The sequence below is a fragment of the Eutrema salsugineum genome, unplaced genomic scaffold (assembly GCF_000478725.1).
Source record: "Eutrema salsugineum unplaced genomic scaffold, Eutsalg1_0 scaffold_2, whole genome shotgun sequence".
In the NCBI taxonomy this organism is placed as follows: Eukaryota; Viridiplantae; Streptophyta; class Magnoliopsida; order Brassicales; family Brassicaceae; genus Eutrema; species Eutrema salsugineum.
The window spans coordinates 2,181,892-2,200,507 of record NW_006256829.1 but is presented as its reverse complement, the minus strand read 5'-3'; the positions used below and the strand labels follow the sequence as shown (position 1 = coordinate 2,200,507).

The 18,616-nt window shown below is 37.6% G+C and overlaps 6 protein-coding genes across 7 annotated transcripts; 5 read left to right on the top strand and 1 right to left on the bottom strand.

Moving 5' to 3' along the window:
• Positions 1-124: 124 nt before the first annotated feature.
• On the top strand, positions 125-1,474 carry LOC18017508 (CBL-interacting serine/threonine-protein kinase 2). Its single transcript, XM_006399122.1, has one exon. The coding sequence runs from the start codon at positions 125-127 to the stop codon at positions 1,472-1,474; it is 1,350 nt and encodes a 449-aa protein (XP_006399185.1).
• Positions 1,475-1,895: 421 nt separating this feature from the next.
• LOC18017507 (dr1-associated corepressor) lies at positions 1,896-3,911 on the top strand. 2 transcript variants are annotated; one of them, XM_024156307.1, is made up of 6 exons: positions 1,896-2,138; positions 2,413-2,485; positions 2,581-2,674; positions 2,899-3,039; positions 3,135-3,192; positions 3,276-3,911. In XM_024156307.1, exons 1-6 carry the CDS (start codon positions 2,106-2,108, stop codon positions 3,756-3,758), a joined length of 882 nt encoding a protein of 293 aa, XP_024012075.1. In that variant the 5' UTR covers positions 1,896-2,105; the 3' UTR covers positions 3,759-3,911. The 2 variants fall into 2 exon arrangements, with proteins under 2 accessions (XP_024012075.1, XP_006399184.1); XM_006399121.2 differs by having other exon boundaries at positions 3,273-3,911.
• A 2,306-nt stretch (positions 3,912-6,217) lies between these two features.
• On the top strand, positions 6,218-8,098 carry LOC18017506 (WAT1-related protein At5g07050). The gene is made up of 7 exons (XM_006399120.1): positions 6,218-6,426; positions 6,536-6,598; positions 6,714-6,830; positions 6,943-7,198; positions 7,313-7,474; positions 7,595-7,746; positions 7,837-8,098. Exons 1-7 carry the CDS (start codon positions 6,218-6,220, stop codon positions 8,096-8,098), a joined length of 1,221 nt encoding a protein of 406 aa, XP_006399183.1.
• A 666-nt stretch (positions 8,099-8,764) lies between these two features.
• On the bottom strand, positions 8,765-9,280 carry LOC18017505 (putative RING-H2 finger protein ATL69). The gene has a single exon (XM_006399119.2). It carries the CDS (start codon positions 9,265-9,267, stop codon positions 8,794-8,796), a length of 474 nt encoding a protein of 157 aa, XP_006399182.1. The 5' UTR covers positions 9,268-9,280; the 3' UTR covers positions 8,765-8,793.
• A 1,599-nt stretch (positions 9,281-10,879) lies between these two features.
• Positions 10,880-13,423, top strand: LOC18017504 (aspartyl protease AED3). Its single transcript, XM_006399118.2, has 3 exons — positions 10,880-11,425; positions 11,948-12,428; positions 12,775-13,423. Exons 1-3 carry the CDS (start codon positions 10,901-10,903, stop codon positions 13,134-13,136), a joined length of 1,368 nt encoding a protein of 455 aa, XP_006399181.1. The 5' UTR covers positions 10,880-10,900; the 3' UTR covers positions 13,137-13,423.
• A 1,236-nt stretch (positions 13,424-14,659) lies between these two features.
• LOC18017503 (protein MAINTENANCE OF PSII UNDER HIGH LIGHT 1) lies at positions 14,660-16,549 on the top strand. The gene is made up of 3 exons (XM_006399117.2): positions 14,660-14,932; positions 15,284-15,421; positions 15,991-16,549. Exons 1-3 carry the CDS (start codon positions 14,771-14,773, stop codon positions 16,393-16,395), a joined length of 705 nt encoding a protein of 234 aa, XP_006399180.1. The 5' UTR covers positions 14,660-14,770; the 3' UTR covers positions 16,396-16,549.
• The last annotated feature ends 2,067 nt before the right edge of the window (positions 16,550-18,616 follow it).

Below are 18,616 nucleotides of genomic sequence, written 5' to 3'. Positions count from 1 at the left end.
AAGAGAGTGATCGAAATTGGTTTGTGTTGTAGCTAGCCTTGTAGGTCTCCTAAGGTTCTTTTTTAAGTCCTGGTCAAATTGTTTGTTTCTAGTTCTCTCTTGTATTGAAGTTCTGTAGATTAAGATGGAAAACAAACCAAGTATATTAACCGATAGATATGAGGTTGGGAGATTATTGGGTCAAGGTACTTTTGCCAAGGTTTATTATGGAAGAAGTGTTCATACAAACGAGAGTGTGGCTATCAAGATGATTGACAAGGACAAAGTTATGAGGGTTGGGCTTAGTGATCAGATCAAGAGAGAGATCTCTATCATGAGGATTGCTAAACACCCTAATGTAGTTGAGCTATACGAGGTTATGGCAACAAAATCAAGGATTTACCTTGTTTTAGAGTACTGTAAAGGTGGAGAGCTCTTTAACAAGATTGCAAAAGGCAAACTGAAAGAGGATGTTGCTTGGAAGTACTTTTATCAGCTTATTAATGCCGTTGATTTTTGCCATAGCCGGGGAGTGTATCATCGCGACATCAAGCCAGAGAACCTGTTGCTTGATGACAACGATAATCTCAAGGTTACTGATTTTGGTTTAAGTGCACTTGCGGACTGCAAGCGACAAGACGGTCTACTCCACACTGCTTGTGGTACACATGCTTATGTTTGCCCTGAAATCATCGACCGTAAAGGATATGATGGCACAAAATCAGACATTTGGTCTTGCGGGGTTGTCTTGTTTGTTCTTTTGGCTGGTTATCTGCCTTTTTATGACACCAATCTAATGGATATGTACAGGAAGATAGGCAAAGCACAGTTCAAGTGCCCGAGTGGGTTTCCTCCTGAAGCAAAGAGACTATTGCATAAGATGTTGGACCCTAACCATGTGACAAGAATCACCATCTCAAGAATCAAAGATAGTTCTTGGTTCAGGAAAGGTTTACGCTTGAAGCATAAAAAGATTGAGAAACAAGTCGGAGAGGCTAGTGCCATGGAAGCTGGAAGTTCAGGTGAAACCCGCGAGCCACCTCAGCTTGCAAGCCTGAACGCTTTTGATATAATCGCCTTGTCTTCCGGGTTTGATCTGGCAGGACTATTTGGAGAAGTGTACAAGAAGCAAGAATCAAGATTCGCATCTCGAAAAACTGCCTCAGAGATCATTTCTAAGCTAGAGGAGGTCGCCAAAAGCCTGAAGCTGAAGATACGAAAGCAAGATGCAGGATTGTTCAAACTGGAACGATCAAAGGAGGGAAGAAAAGGGATTGTATCGATGGATGCAGAGATATTCCAAGTGACGGAGACGTTTCACCTGGTTGAAGTGAAGAAATGTAATGGAGATACTATGGAGTATCAGAAGCTAGTGGAGGAGGATCTTAGGCCTGCTCTCGCAGACATTATATGGGTTTGGCAAGGCAAGAAGGAGAAAGACGAGCAGCTAACGCGTGCTTCTCAGGATGAACAAGAACAACATGAACCATTGTAAAAAAACTACAAGCCTTTTCTATCTTGTGTTGTTTCATGTATTTATTTCTTAAGGTTTGGATACAATAGCAGGAAACAGAGAATGTGGTGAATAAACAAATTCTGGTCAAGTGAATTGAACAAGCAAAGTTTATAAATATCGGTAAATTGCGTCTGGTTACATACATAAACGCATTTTAAGAGGTATTTTCGTCTTATCCTTTTCCGAGTTTGCAAGGATAAAAAAGAGGCAAATTGACTCATGAAATGATGAAAATAGTAATCAGTTTCCACAGAGGTGTTTCGAAAAGAAAAGAAAGAAAAATTCCTCAAAAGAGTAATTTCGTATTTATTAATTTATCGTCTTGACGCATTCGTTTTTTTTTTTTTTGACGCATTCTTTTGTACTAAAAAAATAAAATAATAATAAATGTGGGGAAGTAGTACGGACGAACAATTCGGAGTTGAGAAGGAAATCGCCGTTGGATCTGGTTTTGTGGGCATCCACGAACTATCACCAAAAATTTCGCCTTTAAAAAAAAAAAAAAGGAAAGCTTTACAGATAGATGATTAGCCTTGAATTTCGATCTCAAGGAATTAGTTTCGTTTCAGCGTGAATTGCCCAGAAATCTCCTCCACCGCGATCCAAAATCATGAGGAAGAAGCTCGATACTCGTTTCCCTGCTGTAAGTTTTTTTTTTCTCTCGTTTCATCTCTTCTGGCTTGATTAATTGATTGATTAATTGTTCGAAAGTTGAATAATTTATTTTCTACGATATTAAAATCAAAGTTGCACTGGGTAAAGTTCGTATTTTGATGGCGAATTATAGTCTTATGTATCGAATTCGAATGATTGGATTTCTCTTGGTGTCTGTTATATTAATAGTTTCATGTGTCTCTATAAATTATTGTATTGGTGTTATCCCATTATCAACATTTGGTTGTTATCAAAAATTTCAGGCTCGCATCAAAAAAATAATGCAAGCTGACGAGGATGTTGGCAAAATAGCCTTGGCGGTTCCTGTCTTAGTTTGTGAGTCACATAGCTCTTATTACCTTCAATTTGGAGCTGTTCTTTTTTTTTTTTTGTTCTCTCACTAATATGAGTTTCCATGGACTAAATTACAGCAAAAGCTTTGGAATTATTCTTACAAGATCTTTGTGATCATACATACGAAATTACCCTTCAAAGAGGTGCCAAGACCGTGAGCTCGTTGCACCTGTAAGTCCATTGCTCAAAAACTTCTTTTATAGCTTCTCACTGCTCATTGTTACTTCCCAATGACATGAACATATCAATATTTCTGTGTTTTGTGACTATTTATTTGGCTTTGCTTATGTAACAGAACTTTATACCGTTACACTTATCTCCTGCTTTCCTTATGTTTAGGCACTTGCTTTTCATAATACTGCATCAAGATTCACTGATTTGTCTGTTTTCTGCAGGAAAAATTGTGTTGAAAGATACAACGTGTTTGATTTTCTGAGGGAAGTTGTTGGCAAGGTGCCTGACTATGGCCATGGGCATGGTCACGGTCATGGCCAGGCTGATGTAACCATGGACGATCGCAGTATCTCCAAGAGAAGGTTGAATATAGGTGTTTGATATTTCTCAGCTCCATATTCTAAGGTTTATGTTTCTGGACTCTGTGTCAAGCTGATTTTCCCGTCTGATTGACCAGGAAGCCTACGGGTGATGAAGTTAATGACAGCGATGAGGAACTAAAAAAAACCAAAGTGGTGAGCGTTTTCTGGTCGCTATATTGTCTCTATCAGGTTTGTGAATGTGTCTTGATGTGAAGCTTATTTTCGTATTGTAGCAGGAAATGGGGCAAGCGGGACCTAGTGGAAGGGGTAGAGGCAGAGGACGTGGAAGGGGACGTGGACGAAGTGCAAAAACAGTGGAAAGAGAGCTTCTTCATCGAGAGATGGAAACAGAGCCAACCATATCGTTAGCACCACCACTTACTCAAGACGGTATCACTATGCCTGCACCACCACCACAACTGCCACCGCAAGACATGGAGAAGAAGGATGTAGATGACATGTCTAACCACCCAAAGCAAGAATTGCTAAAAGAAGGTAACGACACAAACTCAGGGCTGGGTCGGGATTTCGATCTTAACACACAATCGCTGGACATCGAGACAAAGCCGCCAGTAACAACTGCCTCGAGAGAAATGAAACCAGAGGAATATCCGGGTTGGTCCATCTCGGATATTGGCAGTATTGATCCGATCCAGCTTGCTAGTATGGGTAAGAGGTTAGACGAAGACGACGAAGATTATGACGAGGAGGAAAGCTGATGCTTAGACATGAAATAGGATTTGATAGAGTAGCAGCATTAACAGTCTGTTTATGTAGAAAGTGTATCATTTGGCTATTGCTTTCTTTTCCTGCATTTGTTGTATGGAGAAAATATTGTAGGTCCTCTTAAAGGTTAATTATTATTTGCAAAACCTGATTATTTTTCTTAAAAACACTCGTTTAGAGACTAATGCGGTATATTCTTATATATGCGGTCTACTAAGATTATGAAATTTTGCACTCAAGACTCTCTTAGTATGAGACTCAACACTGAGGATCTGGTTTTTGCAGCCTTAGAAGTGCTTAAGAGATTCATGACTTTATCTGTCAAGTGCTTGATGTAGTTCTTATCTGTCAATGGTTACTAGGACCATCTGGTTGTGAGCTAATATTAAGAAGCTGTTCAGTTCTAGAATAAGCTTGTTTTAAAGTAGTGAAGAGTTATAGAAAACAAGTTGATTTGGCGTAAAGTGGCCCTAAATAACATAATAAAAAAGAGAAGAAAAGATCCAACCAATCTCTAGGCCTTCGGCTTTACATACTACAAAAAAGCATACCAGACAAAGCTATTATTATTTATCTTATATATTCATTAATGTTGATTTCCTAAGATAATTTTTTAAGATGATAAGTTTTGCCGATCCATCTTGAACCCGAATTCGTAATTGTATTACAAATATTCATATTTGAATATCTAGACTATGATAATTATCAAAGGTCAATAATTAATTCCCTCTCAAAGTTAATTTAATATGAAAAAAAAGTTATTCAGATTGTTTTGTTAACGTTAAATCAAAAAAAGTCGACCCCATACTTCTCTCTGTCATAAAACATTTGTTACCTTCTCAAATGAAAATCGAACTAGGAGATCCAAAGATGCATAACATTTGGAGAACTCGAGAACTCATCACTAGACGGATAAGTGGATAACATTTGAAGAACTCGAGATTTACTAGGTCATATTTGTTTTTTGTTCATTTTATATACATATGGTGAAGTTAGAGCCCATCATTACTCGCTCCTCCAACTTTCCTGAACAACTCATCATATCACTTCAAATTTGCGACGACACGAAACCGATTCTACTCTCCTCCTGACTCATAATATCTCAATTTTTTTATTGGAGATTAAATTATAGCCGTCTGATTAGAAAGAGTTATTTACTTTTGTGAAGGGGTAACTTAGCTTTTGAAGGATTTAATAATGTCAACTAATCCAAGTTTTAAGATATAACTTTTCACCTTAATGCCTTCTATGTCATTTGTTTGCTTACCTCATAGCCACTAAAACGATGCCTTAGATGCTCCTCGTAAACCCTCTCGTTACTTGCCACGTGTTCCCCCTACCCTACCATTTCTTTTCCCCCATCTTCCAAATAACAACTTCTGTTTCTTCTCGAATCATGCAATTATTATAGGGTTTGTCTTTTGTTTTTGTTTTTACTGTCGGCAAGCTTTGTTAAACTAGAGAAAATTACAAAGTGTTCCGAGAAACAAAACATAACAGATTTATTACTTGTTGTGTTTCGAATGAAGTGTCCAAATAGATTTTTGTTTCACATATTAAGACAAAGGAATTAAGAAATTCTTTCATTGATCGTTTTTCGAAATAAGATTCTGTCTTTCTCTATGTAGTCTGGACCTTTCAAATTTTACTTGTTTAAAAGAGAAAAAAATGGTTTAAAATTACAAGAGATCAAAGGGATCGTAGCAAAAATTGATAACATTTGCAAGGGTTTCCAATAGAGTAATTAGAGTATGTTCCTAACCCAAACTCATGGAAATACCACGACTTGTGACTAAATTTCCTAATCCATGGCTAATATTCAGGAACGGACGTAGCATATACATTATGGGGACCCGTACATCTAGTAAACTCTTAATATTTAAAATTTAGTGCATAAAATATTCTTAAGATATTTCATTGATGGGATGATTAAAGCTCTCTCACATTATTCTATGATCGAATCACCACTTTTTCTATTTTTCTTCTTTTACCAATTATGCACACAGCACATAAATCCTCTGGATCTGCCCATGCGTGCTAATACGTATACATTAGCGATCAGATCATCCGTAACTCACCTTTTGGCTAGCATGTTAACCTTAGGCCATTGATCAAATATATATGGATCGAGATTGACAGAGTTGTTTTTCACAATGTCGTAATTCATTTGTCTACTGGAAGTGTTTTATAGTAGCAAATTTGGTTATTTGTACGTTATTCTTTAAGGGAATCGAAAACAGGAAGATTCACCTGTATACGTTTTTGAGCTCCATTTGTCCAATAACTATAGAGGGGAGCTAGGTGCGTGACATAGTGATGTCAACCACGAAACATTAAACAAATGCAAAACTATACCTGTAACTACATTGCATCTTGCTATAAATACCTAAGACCACTTCAACATTTATTTACTCACAAGTCACACAAAACACATATATACTAAAACAATATTATGTCGATGGAGAACCTTAGTTGCTGTGAAAGCTTCCTCAAAAGCTCTAAACCCTACTTCGCCATGGTATCTCTCCAATTTGGCTACGCCGGCATGAACATAATTACCAAAATATCCCTCAACACCGGTATGAGCCACTACGTCCTTGTTGTCTACCGCCATGCAATCGCCACCGCCGTTATTGCCCCCTTCGCTTTCTTCTTCGAAAGGTTTATAACCATTTATTTCATTACATGCATTTGTTGAAAAAAAGAAATTCATTAGTACATCATAAATTCCTAATAGTTTTTTAATCCCGGATTTTTTATTTTATTACAGGAAAGCTCAGCCGAAAATAACATTCACCATTTTTGTGCAACTATTTATTCTCGGCCTTCTCGGGTAATTATTTAATCACTATCTCTATATAACTATATATGTTTTTGTTCGACGTTTATTTGTTTGCAAAAAAAAAGAGACTTACAACATAATTTTTTTTTTATAAACAAATTTACAGGCCAGTGATTGATCAAAACTTCTACTACGTGGGGTTGAAATATACGTCGCCAACGTTCTCGTGCGCCATGAGTAACATGCTTCCAGCCATGACCTTCATCTTGGCCGTATTATTCCGGTACGTTAATTATCTATAAGTGCACACATATAGATATTTAAGTCAGTTTTGAATGGTATTGGTACGTACGTGTATATATCATTTATAAGAATTATTAATTTTATAAATATAGGATGGAGATGTTGGACGTGAAGAAACTCTGGTGCCAGGCGAAAATAGCCGGAACGGTGGTGACGGTGGCCGGAGCCATGTTAATGACAATTTACAAAGGACCCATCGTTGAGCTGTTTTGGACCAAATATATGCATCTACAACATGCTAACGACACGACGTCGTCTAACAATCCAAATGATAGTAAGGATTTTCTCAAAGGCTCCATCCTCCTCATCTTGGCTACACTCGCATGGGCCTCCCTCTTCGTTCTACAGGTACACAATTGAGATTCTTCGAAACTTTCACTTTTACGATTTTTTGTTTTAGTTATAGGATGTTTAATCGCTCATTGGTTTTTGGTTTGATCATTGGTTTATGTATGTGATTAGGCAAACATACTAAAGACGTACGCGAAGCATCAGATTTCTCTAACCACACTCATTTGCTTCATCGGAACACTTCAAGCAGTTGTTGTGACATTTGCCATGGAACACAACCCATCTGCTTGGAGAATTGGCTGGGACATGAACCTCCTTGCCGCCGCTTACTCTGTAATACTAACCTCTCTCATCTTTTCATATATAATATATACACATGCATGCATATCGATCCTTTTTGTGTGGTTTATGTACGGATTCTTATGGGGTTGTTTGGAAAAATAATAACTGCAGGGGATTGTGGCATCAAGTATCTCATACTATGTGCAAGGGGTAGTGATGAAGAAAAAAGGACCTGTGTTTGCTACTGCGTTTAGTCCTTTAATGATGGTTATTGTTGCAATCATGGGTTCTTTTGTCTTGGCAGAAAAGATCTACCTTGGAGGGTAAGATTTCCACTTTTACCCTTTTTCTTGATATCATGCTCCAAATTAACTCAAAAAATGAAAGCTTATCAATTTACTTTTTTGCAACAGGGTGATTGGAGCCGTACTGATTGTGATTGGACTGTATGCGGTTTTATGGGGAAAGAAAAAGGAGAGTCAAGTGGTTAACTGTGAGATTTCAGAACCCACAAAGAATATTGGCTCAAGTTGTAAAGTAACTGAGGATGTGGAAGCCAATAATGGACTTGAAATGAAGAATTCTGAAGTTGACAACAATTCTACGCTGTCCACGATTGTAATCAGCTCTCCAACATCGGAAAACCCTTTGAAGAGAACTATCCAAGAGCCATGAAGATTGTACGAGGAGAATTTTAAAAGACGGCTAGTTCTGGTCGGATGAGAGTATTTTTGTCTTTTTCCACTTTTAATTTTGACCTATCTAATAACGAAAGACGTGTAAGATGCAGTACCTCCAACTTGTGCCTTTTTGAAACGGAGGCTTCTTTACCCTAATTCGGAATATCAATAGCTTTATTGCTTGATCATTATTATTTGGACCGTTTCGTCCCTTGAGGATACATCCGATACAAAAATAATAAAGAAGAAATTCGATCGGTTGTTTATTTTTTAAAACGCTAATATATATATATATATATTCCCTAGATTAAAGTGGAGAACTGGAGATCCCAAAATCAAAGCACAGAAATCTGAACAAAAAAATTAACAAAGACGTGATTTGATGGTAATGCTGAATCTCTCTTCAATTAAAAAGATCTAACCTAAACCACGTGATCGTGATTTCATGAGTCAACTAGTACGTGAGAGATTATAAAATAAGAGTTTCTCAAGGAGTTTCGGACACAGCAAAGAAAACTCATATAGTCATATGCGCTCAAATTTTTAATTCTGCTATATATGATTAGGAAAATTTACGATTTATTTAGCTTTCTCACTCCTAAAATGTAACAAAATTTCAAACTTCAAGCACAAGAGAATCTGATAATTGGTGATTAAGATTTGAAAGAAACAAAAGGTCATTAACCTTCTTCACCTGATTTGAAAGGCAAGTGGTACAAAATCGGACAAAGGTGTGGCTAGCGTAGAGGGAGCCGGTGAGTTCCTACAAAGAGGACATGTGGCACTTGTCCGGAGCCACTCATCAACACAATCAGCGTGAAAGCAGTGGTTACATTCCGGTATACACCGAACCGGATCCTTAGCTTCGTAATCACTTAGGCATATCGAACATGGGCCGTTGTTGGGCCTCGGTAGTCTCAGGCTATCTCCAAGCACTATCCTCGGATATGACTCTATAACCGGCCGGTCCAGTCCGATCTTTACTTCAGCAGCCGGCGAGCCAACAACTCCTTCACTCGTAGCTTCGTATCTTCCTGCATATTTTGACCTTATGCAGATGTATGAGGCGAGCATTATAGTGGAGATGAGAACCAGGATGCTCACGGCGATGGCGATTCCGTAGCCGAGCCCAACCCCCGTAGCCGGAGGATTTGTCGGAAGCATTGTATAGAGGGAGATTGAGTCGGAGAGAGAGAGAGAGAGAGAGAGAGAGACTAAATGTGAAAGAAGAAGAAGAAGAGAGTTTGTAGGAGAAGGAGACAAGTTTGGCGTAGTCCACGGGTAAACAATTAAATGTTGCTGCAGGAACGATTTCTCAGACAAAAATATTTTAAATGGGGTTATGAAGTTATGTAATTGTCCACCTAGAATCTTTCATCTTCTTATATAATTTTATTATTATGGATCGTTGACTCTGGATAGTCAGTGATTCTTTAAGAGGCTTTATATTTTAGCTCGGAAACCGAAAATAACAAATTTCCTTGAAGTTATGTTCAGTCTCAAATTTTGCCATTCTTGAATTTCACTGACCGGTTTGATTTTCTTCTCATGCTTTTGAATCAAGTAACAAATGTTTTTTTTTTTGTTAGCCTCTTAGTATTCACTCTTTGGGCCACTTGTGATTGTGATCAGCCCTATAAACCCATTTGTTGAATAATGAAATACCTTTTCTATTTTGTTGAAACCGTAATTTATTTTTTATTGTTATATATCAATTGCCAGACAAGTATATGCTCCTTATTATACGACTATATGCCCATCGATAACAAATACCCCACAAAAGTAGTGGAAATCCCAAGAAAGTAACTTTTGCACTACCAGAAGAGTAAAGAAACAGATGAATAAGTACATTATTGGCCGACATAAATTTTTACAAAGGAAACGAAAAGAGAAATAATTGTGGCATGCTTAAGAACAAATAAAAGTATAATAACCAAAGCACTGAACCAGCACCCAAGTTTTCACCGGTCCGTATCAATGGAGCTGCCGCAAGCTTACCTCTTGGCTCTTTCTTTGAGAAGTTTGGTATAGAACTCAGCAAAATTAAGAGCAAAGCGTCTCTGTTTCAAATGGTACATTCACTATTTTTTGGTTAAACATTGGTCGTGGTTGACATCCTATTAGAATCATTGAATACAATCACTCTATTTTTTTCTTGACGGCAAGAAGACGATCACTATTTGTGAAGGGATTGTTGAATATTTGAAAGGAATAGGATAACTTATTTTTTGGATTAATATCTTATTATATAAATGGAAATAACACCTTGCGTTTAATTGGGAGAATACTGTCGACCAAAAACGAAAAAAAAATTAAAATCTCTCCGCACTCCGCATATATGTGTAAAAGAGATGATTAACAAAATTATGAAGATACGATTATGGAAAAGATCTCGGATCAGTACCTAGCTTTTCCCCTCTCGCTATTAAAAAGAGACATTGGTCACTGGGTATATTACAAAACATTCTAAAAAAGAGCTCGTGTTATGGCCTATGGGGAAAAGAAAGAAAAAAAGGAAATATTCATTGTAAACAAGTTTTCTAGATTTGAATATATAATTAATTAATTACATTCATAAAAAAATTAACAAAATTTTCTCTTCCAAGTTCCAACTAGAAACGAGGGCAGTTTAACCGTTTCGTGTGTTTAAGTTCATTCATATCGGTTTCGAACTCAAAACCAGGTTATTAGCGAAATAACCCTTGATTTGTACCATACAGTTTATATAGTTTAATTTTAGAGATATGTTGTTATACACGGTCATTTTCTAGCCCAGACCACTATATATACCCCTCTCATGCCAACACCAATTAATATCCCATTCCAACCCAAAACATATAATACAATGACCACTCTCGTTTTATTCTTCCAACTTCTTTTCATCATCCCATTAGCACTTGGGTTAAACCACCCAAACTGTGACCTCGCCAACACTCAAGACCAAGGCTCTACCCTAAGAATCTTCCACATAGACAGCCCTTGCTCCCCCTTCAAATCATCATCCCCACTCTCATGGGAAGCGCGCGTTCTCAAGACGCTGGCCCAAGACCAGGCCCGTCTCCAATACTTGACCAGCCTCGTCGCCGGGAGATCTGTGGTCCCCATCGCCTCGGGTCGTCAAATGTTGCAGAGCACAACGTACATTGTCAAGGCTCAGATCGGGACTCCAGCTCAGTCACTGCTCCTAGCCATGGACACGAGCAGTGACGTGGCTTGGTTACCTTGCTCCGGCTGCGTTGGCTGTCCTTCTACCACCGCCTTTTCTCCGGTCAAGTCCACCACTTTCAAGAACGTCAGCTGCAGCGCTCCTCAGTGTAAGCAGGTATAATTCTGTACTTACACACCTACACTACAGATATAATAACTCTGTTCCGTGGAATGTTTTTATTATATTCTTCACACTTTTTTAAGAAAAATAACACTTTCATAGCTCCTTCATTAAATGAACCATACTCGATTATACTTGGCTCATGTATGGCACATACTATGTTGTAGTCGTATTTTAATATTAGTAACTTGTAATTTGTTTTCATCTTAGTTAAAGATCTGAGTATGAGAATATTGTTGCAATTTAAATTCAATTCTCAATGTCTCCGAATGAGAGATCTTGGATTTATTTAATTAACAATAATAATATAAAATAGAAGCACTATTTTTTTTAATTTCAAAACAAAAAGTTTTTTTTTTCAAAGAGAGAGAGAGTGGGGTCCCATGTGGTTATAATCGATTATTCCACTCAGAATCCAAAAAATAGTTCACGGGATTACAGAACACTAAAACAACAATTCAGACCGACACACTGCATTAACTCACGTGAACACTACTTGCCTTGTTGCACTTGCAGGTGCCCAACCCCACGTGCGGATCACGCGCGTGCTCCTTCAACCTCACCTACGGAAGCTCCTCCATCGCCGCTAACCTCTCTCAGGACACGATCCGCCTCGCCGCCGATCCTATCAAAGCCTTCACCTTCGGATGCGTCAACAAGGTCGCCGGCGGAGGAACCGTCCCACCGCCACAGGGCTTATTGGGCTTGGGCCGAGGCCCACTTTCACTCATGTCGCAGGCTCAGTCCCTTTACAAATCCACCTTCTCCTACTGTTTGCCGAGTTTCAAGTCTCTCGCCTTCTCTGGATCGCTGAGGCTCGGCCCCACCTCGCAGCCCCTGCGCGTGAAGTACACGCAACTCCTTAGAAATCCGAGGAGGTCTTCTTTGTATTACGTCGACCTCGTTGCCATCCGCGTCGCTAAGAAAGTCGTCAATTTACCGCCGGCAGCTATCGCTTTTAATCCCACCACCGGAGCTGGAACCATCTTTGACTCCGGTACGAAATTCTTTTTTTACATTCTTTGACGTGAACAATCCGGTTTAATTTCGGTTAGGTTTTACTTTTTGATTTCGGAATATGGATCTTGCATTGGTTTATACATAAAACTTAATTCCGGTTAATTTGGTTCGATTTGCTTAAGTTAACTTAAAATCGGTTTCCTGACAATATAACACAAATGGAGTGATTATAAACACTTTTGAATGATGTCAACAAAAAAACACTTTTTGAACTCCATTTTAATTTAAGCACTTATATTTGATTTAGTTCATTTGGTTAACCTCTTACCACATCTATAACTAGGATGTTATGTTAATAACCAGCTAATTTTATATATCTGCAGGGACTGTGTACACGCGCCTGGCTAAGCCGGTATACGAGGCGGTGAGGGACGAGTTCAGGAAGCGCGTGAAGCCACGCACCGCCGTGGTGAAGTCACTCGGGGGTTTCGACACGTGCTACACAGGGCAAATCAAGGTGCCGACTATAACGTTCATGTTTAAGGGAGTGAACATGACGATGACGGCGGATAACCTGATGTTACACAGCACCGCCGGGAGCACGTCGTGCCTCGCCATTGCCTCGGCGCCGGAAAACGTAAACTCTGTCGTCAATGTGATCGCAAGCATGCAGCAGCAGAACTACCGTGTCCTGATCGACGTTCCCAATGGACGGCTCGGATTGGCACGTGAACGATGCTCTTGAAAAGATGAATGAGACAATAATTAATTAAGAGTGTACTAGTTTTTTTTTAAGCAGAGACTTGTTTGTTTGTGTTCTTTTGTGTGTTTCCATTTTTTTGTCCTTCTCGTTTTGTTTGCTTGAGCTTGACCACTCTTCATCTGTTTATTAGAGGGGCGGTGGTGCATAGCATTTGTTCTATTAAGCAGTCTTCATTTTTATGGTTTGTTTAGCTTTTGTTGAATTCTCTTGAGATTCGGGTCGAAAAAAACCATTCGAATAATATATTTGCTATTGAGGCTTTTATATATTTGTTCCGGACAGTTACGGTTGTGCAACTATTATAACTTGAAAATCAACATACTAGACAACATACACATGTTCCGACTTATTTTAAATTTCTAACGTTCTCTTTATTCTATAGTTACTTGAAAATATATTGTTGTCGTTTACGAATGATCGATGTTCGCCAATAGTTTCCTTGGACATAGTTAGTGTCATGCTCATATTTGTCAAAGGGATCCCACTTCAAAGCTTATATAGGGTTGTGTGGCATTGTAATATGTATGAGATATATACTGTAAAACTAAATAAACAGAAAAAGGGAAAGTATATATAAATTACTCGAAATCTTTTTTTGATTAATTTTTATTTCAAGTTTCAAACGAGGGATATGGAAACGAAAAGAGAATGACAAAAATATTGGATGGAAATCATTAGCAAATGAATTCAAATAATGAAATATAATGATAGACCATTTCCTTTATAAACTGATCGATCCTGCGAAAGAGTTCAGATAAACAAAAATGTACATGAAATTTTTTCTTAAAAAAGTTCGAATTCTTTGAAAGATTATAATGACCGGCCAGAATCTTCCAACAATACACTTAACGTTGAAGCTCATCTCAGACACCCATAAGCTTAAACGTGGAACAAGATAGATTAACTTAATTTCTGTTATAACACACTAATTAACACACATAAACTCGATCAGAAACCTGAGATGTCCATACAGATCATGTTATGTGATATAGTTAATTATATTAAAATCTCAACTATTGGTTCACTCGGTAAACCATTATTATGATGATGTCTTGTTTTGTATACATTTCTTTTATTCCACAACGGGAAAGTGCCACATGCTTAAGATAAAAGGCATAGTGGCTAAGCCACTAACCCACAAGGTTTTTGGCAGTTGTGATGATTAAGCAAATGCCACACTGAAATAATTCGTTATAGACGACTACTTATAGTCTTATAGAGGAACAATGATTAAAAGTGAAAGTAGAAAATGAGAGACGAGAAAGAAGAACACACATACCAGCTGGCAATATGAACTTATGTCTATGGAGATAAATTGGTAATTATAACTTTTAAAAACGCTAATCAGTTCATTAGCTGTAAATAGTAGTTACATTAAATCAATCTAAATTTGTTGGCAATTTTTGTTGTTTCTTTTTCATTTTGTGGGTTGTTGTGATTTTTTTGAGGTGGGCACTTACACGCGTAGCCTACTAAATGAAAAGGCCCAAAACGTCGTCTCTTTCTATTGATTACCACACAACACACAACAACACACAATCGTCGTCTCTGTCTATCATATTATCTTCTTCTCTTACTCTCTGAAAGGGGCGATTTTTCCTCGGCTCTGATCAACCATGTCTTGCACTTCCAATTTCTTGCTATCACCAAACGGCTGCGTTTTGACATCTCCCAAGCCTCTTGGCAGATTCCTTAGAAGGAAAAATTTCGTCTCCGTCGTTAGAGCTTCTTCCGATGATGCTGATTGTAATGACGAAGAATGTGCTCCCGAGAAAGAGGTACTCAATCGATTTCAATTTCCTTTCTGTACCCGTTTTCGCTTTTCGAGTTATCCTACGTTTCGGAAAGTTATTATCTTTGATTATTAAATTATAGTCTTTCAGGTGAGATTTTAGGATGCTACTAGGGATTTATCCAATTTTTGATGAGAGAAATCTCAAATCTCCATGACTGTAGAGTCGGATTCTTTACTAGTATTAGGTTTTTCCAAAACTGGCTACTTAGTGAGACCTCAATATTACTAGAATTGGTGTGTACGAATTGAAGTGACTACAAACTAGGAATCATACAATTGATCAGCGTGTCGAAGATCTAACCTTGGGGTTGGTTTGGTCATGGGTGAAACACAGGTTGGAACAGTGAGTATGGAATGGCTGGCTGGAGAGAAGACGAAAGTGGTGGGAACATTCCCTCCTCGGAAGCAGCGTGGTTGGACTGGCTATGTTGAGAAGGATACTGCCGGCCAGACAAATGTCTACTCTATTGAGGTTTGTATTGACTCATACCTATTTTTATGATACCGAGAGAGAGAGAGAGAGAGCTTTAGAGAGATATCTGATTTCAGTTGAGGAGAAAAGTTTCAAGCTTTGTTAAGCCAAAGTAACGATTGATAGGCATTAGAATGTCGTGGATGCATGATAACAAGTATAAATAGGCGGGAGGAAGAAGAGATTAGGGGTCTTTGACCAGTTTTTTGTTTGGGAGCTTTTGGCTTTGGGAGAGTTAAAAGAGCTCTTCAACAAATCTCCAAGATACATTTGGCTCTTTTCTTAGAGTTTGATCATCGGATACAAAGCTCATACATTTTCAATCCTTGAATCAAGGATCATAAAGAAAATTAGCTTCTTGATCTTTTCGGTTTTCTTTGTGTTCGTACCATTATTCTCTATTTGACCTCAACCTCCACTGAATATGAATTAGCTTGCGACAAAGTATGTCATGCAAATCCCGCATCTTCTTGAGATGTGGCTCTTGATCTAACTCTATTGCCTTTTTCTTATTGGCTCAATTATATTGCTTTTTTCTAAAGTAATAGCTTCTCTTGTTATTTTTGTAGCCTGCAGTGTATGTTGCAGAGAGCGCCATAAGCTCAGGTACTGCAGGATCTTCGTCTGATGGGGCTGAGAACACAGCAGCGATCGTAGCAGGCATTGCCCTTATCGCAGTGGCTGCGGCTTCCTCTATACTCCTTCAAGTCGGGAAAGATGCACCGGCCCGACCAAAAACAGTGGATTACAGTGGACCGTCTCTTAGCTACTATATCAACAAGTTCAAGCCTTCAGAAATTGTTGAAGCTTCTGCCCCCGACCTCACGGAAGCTCCACCGGTGGCTCAGCAAGAAACTTCACTTCCGGAAACTATGGCCAGTGAGGCTCAGCCAGAGACCTCACTGCCGGAAACTTTGGCCAGTGAGGCTCAGCCGGAGGCGTCATCTGTTCCGATAACAAGTAGCACCTCTTAATAAGGGATTAGCCTAGGATTCAATGTATGTTGTGTAAAGATGAAATGAAGCCATATACCAATATTATGCATTTTGTTAATATTCGGATGTAATAACTATATATATATACTCTCCTTCTATGAGTTGGTGATTTAACACCTAGTCTTTTTTGCTACAGTTCCGGTTTTGCTTTGAGTCCATATCAGAAAGATAGTGTCGTTTCTTCTTTTAACTTCTCTTTTTAACTAATTTAACAAGTAACTGTATGTCTGTATCTGCGTTTACAAATGTGAGAACACAAAGGCAAATCCTAGAGAATTTTGTTTTAGAGATCTCGTAAAGCCAAAATGCTCTTTTCCATCTTTTTCCGACGAACTTCTTAACCTCTTTCCTTGCCGAAGACATGTTGAGTCTTTGTTTTTGACTGGATCTAGATGCCTTTTGTGCTGCAAGAGCTTGATACCAATTCTTGAGCTCTAGCTTCATTACGATTTACTGACCTGCAGGCTGCAGCTTGCGGAGTAGAGAAACTATAAGTTGTATTGGGGAGATTTGCAAACGGAATCTCCATTCACGTTAAAAAAAAAAAAAAAGAATCTCCATTCACGTAAAAAAAAAAAAATTTAACGCGGGTAAACGACCAACAGAAGACGAAACGCAGCGTTGAGTAAATTATTTTACCCAAAGAAAAAAAACAGAAGACAGAACGCAGCGTTTAAGTAATTCATAAACGACGTTTGAAGACAAAATCGATCTACTGTAGGTAAAAAAAAAACTCTACTTCCAGTCGCGTTTGGGAAGAACCATAAGTGAAATCATAGTCGGATTTCTCAGCTAGATTGGGTTTATTTGATAACAACGAGATCCATAGTAGCTGCGAGCTCAAATGAAAATCAATTTTTATTTCATAAAAAAATCAAGTTTTATTCCTTTTTATGTTCTTATTTTTTTTTGGAGAAATAATTTCACAATTTTGAGAATTTAAATTTGTTTTTAAAGTAACAACCCACGAAAATGTATTCAACTAGCAATGTTAGTTTGCCTATTTGACCCGTCAATCTTAAACTCGAAAAACACGAGGGAAAAAATCACATCACGCATCTGTGTAGCCAAGGCACAGAAGGGAAACTATGTCACGGATTTGGTTTGGCGTCGTAATCAAAGATATAAATGTAGCCATTCTCCACTAAAAGCAGGCCGTAAGTCAGTCAATTGCTTGTCTAAATTTGTCGACTTTTATGGAATACAAAAAGAATAGGATAAAGAAATCAACGTAGGCTCCACTCACCTAATGCATCAACGCATCCAATACCGAGGTTGTGCACTTAACGGCATGTCGATATCTTTTAACAAAAAAAAGATATATGTTTATCTATTCCATATACTACTTGACTACCTGTTTGCTTTTTGTTTTTGCTAACTACTATATTTTTTTTCTTTTCCTTTATTAAGGAAAGAATACAAATCCCTTATACAGTACTGTATCTATTAAAAGGGTATTTTTTTTGTTTGTGAAAGGGTATATTAAAACAGTATTATCTACAAAACAATTTAAAGTAACAAATATATTGATGAAATGAAAACAATTACTACGTAATTCTTGCCTAAAAAAGCATCACATTATGTTTATTTTTCAAAAATCAAAACTATCAAATCTTGCTTCTTGTAAACTGTTTTCAGTTTAATAATTAATTTCTTATAAATTTTTACCAAAAAAAGCTTAATATCTTATAATTTTCTAAAAAAGCAAGAAAGAGAAATTAATTTGCTAGTCAGCTTCTTGGATGTGGCATGTGAGGGTGGCCTGAAAGGAGAAAATAATGTAATCTGACGCGAACCCGACCTAAGTAGATTATGCGCAAAATATCATAATTTGTATTTTGTTAAAAGAAGTATCATAATTTATTGGTAATCCGAAAAACTATATGCAAAAACTTTTTTTCCAAAACGACTTTAATTAAAACTATTTCGTTTGTTCATAGTAACATATGAAACGAAGCACAATGAATTATTTTATTTATTGAGGAATTAACTTAAATAATATGAATAACTTAGCATTAAAACTAAACATAATATGACTACATAAACATGAAAAATTATTGTGTACTCATCTATATATAGCTCCCACGTTAGCTATAATGTTGAAGAAATATAGATGTATATATATATATATATCATATACTGTGTATATATTATATTGTTGTATTTTTGCCTTACAGCCATACCCTACTAAGAAGGTTAT

Bases quoted from the DNA above. Each gene is read 5' to 3' on its own strand.
- LOC18017508 (XM_006399122.1), top strand. From the start codon at position 125: ATGGAAAACAAACCAAGTATATTAACCGATAGATATGAGGTTGGGAGA.
- LOC18017507 (XM_006399121.2), top strand. From the start codon at position 2,106: ATGAGGAAGAAGCTCGATACTCGTTTCCCTGCT. The intron at 2,486-2,580 runs GTGAGTCACATA...ACTAAATTACAG, and splicing joins GGCGGTTCCTGTCTTAGTTT to CAAAAGCTTTGGAATTATTC. The intron at 2,675-2,898 runs GTAAGTCCATTG...TGTTTTCTGCAG, and splicing joins ACCGTGAGCTCGTTGCACCT to GAAAAATTGTGTTGAAAGAT.
- LOC18017506 (XM_006399120.1), top strand. From the start codon at position 6,218: ATGTCGATGGAGAACCTTAGTTGCTGTGAAAGCTTCCTCAAAAGCTCT. The intron at 6,831-6,942 runs GTACGTTAATTA...TTATAAATATAG, and splicing joins ATCTTGGCCGTATTATTCCG to GATGGAGATGTTGGACGTGA. The intron at 7,475-7,594 runs GTAATACTAACC...TAATAACTGCAG, and splicing joins TCCTTGCCGCCGCTTACTCT to GGGATTGTGGCATCAAGTAT.
- LOC18017505 (XM_006399119.2), bottom strand. From the start codon at position 9,267: ATGCTTCCGACAAATCCTCCGGCTACGGGGGTTGGGCTCGGCTACGGA.
- LOC18017504 (XM_006399118.2), top strand. From the start codon at position 10,901: ATGCCAACACCAATTAATATCCCATTCCAACCCAAAACATATAATACA. The intron at 11,426-11,947 runs GTATAATTCTGT...TTGCACTTGCAG, and splicing joins GCGCTCCTCAGTGTAAGCAG to GTGCCCAACCCCACGTGCGG. The intron at 12,429-12,774 runs GTACGAAATTCT...ATATATCTGCAG, and splicing joins TGGAACCATCTTTGACTCCG to GGACTGTGTACACGCGCCTG.
- LOC18017503 (XM_006399117.2), top strand. From the start codon at position 14,771: ATGTCTTGCACTTCCAATTTCTTGCTATCACCAAACGGCTGCGTTTTG. The intron at 14,933-15,283 runs GTACTCAATCGA...GGTGAAACACAG, and splicing joins AATGTGCTCCCGAGAAAGAG to GTTGGAACAGTGAGTATGGA. The intron at 15,422-15,990 runs GTTTGTATTGAC...TTATTTTTGTAG, and splicing joins CAAATGTCTACTCTATTGAG to CCTGCAGTGTATGTTGCAGA.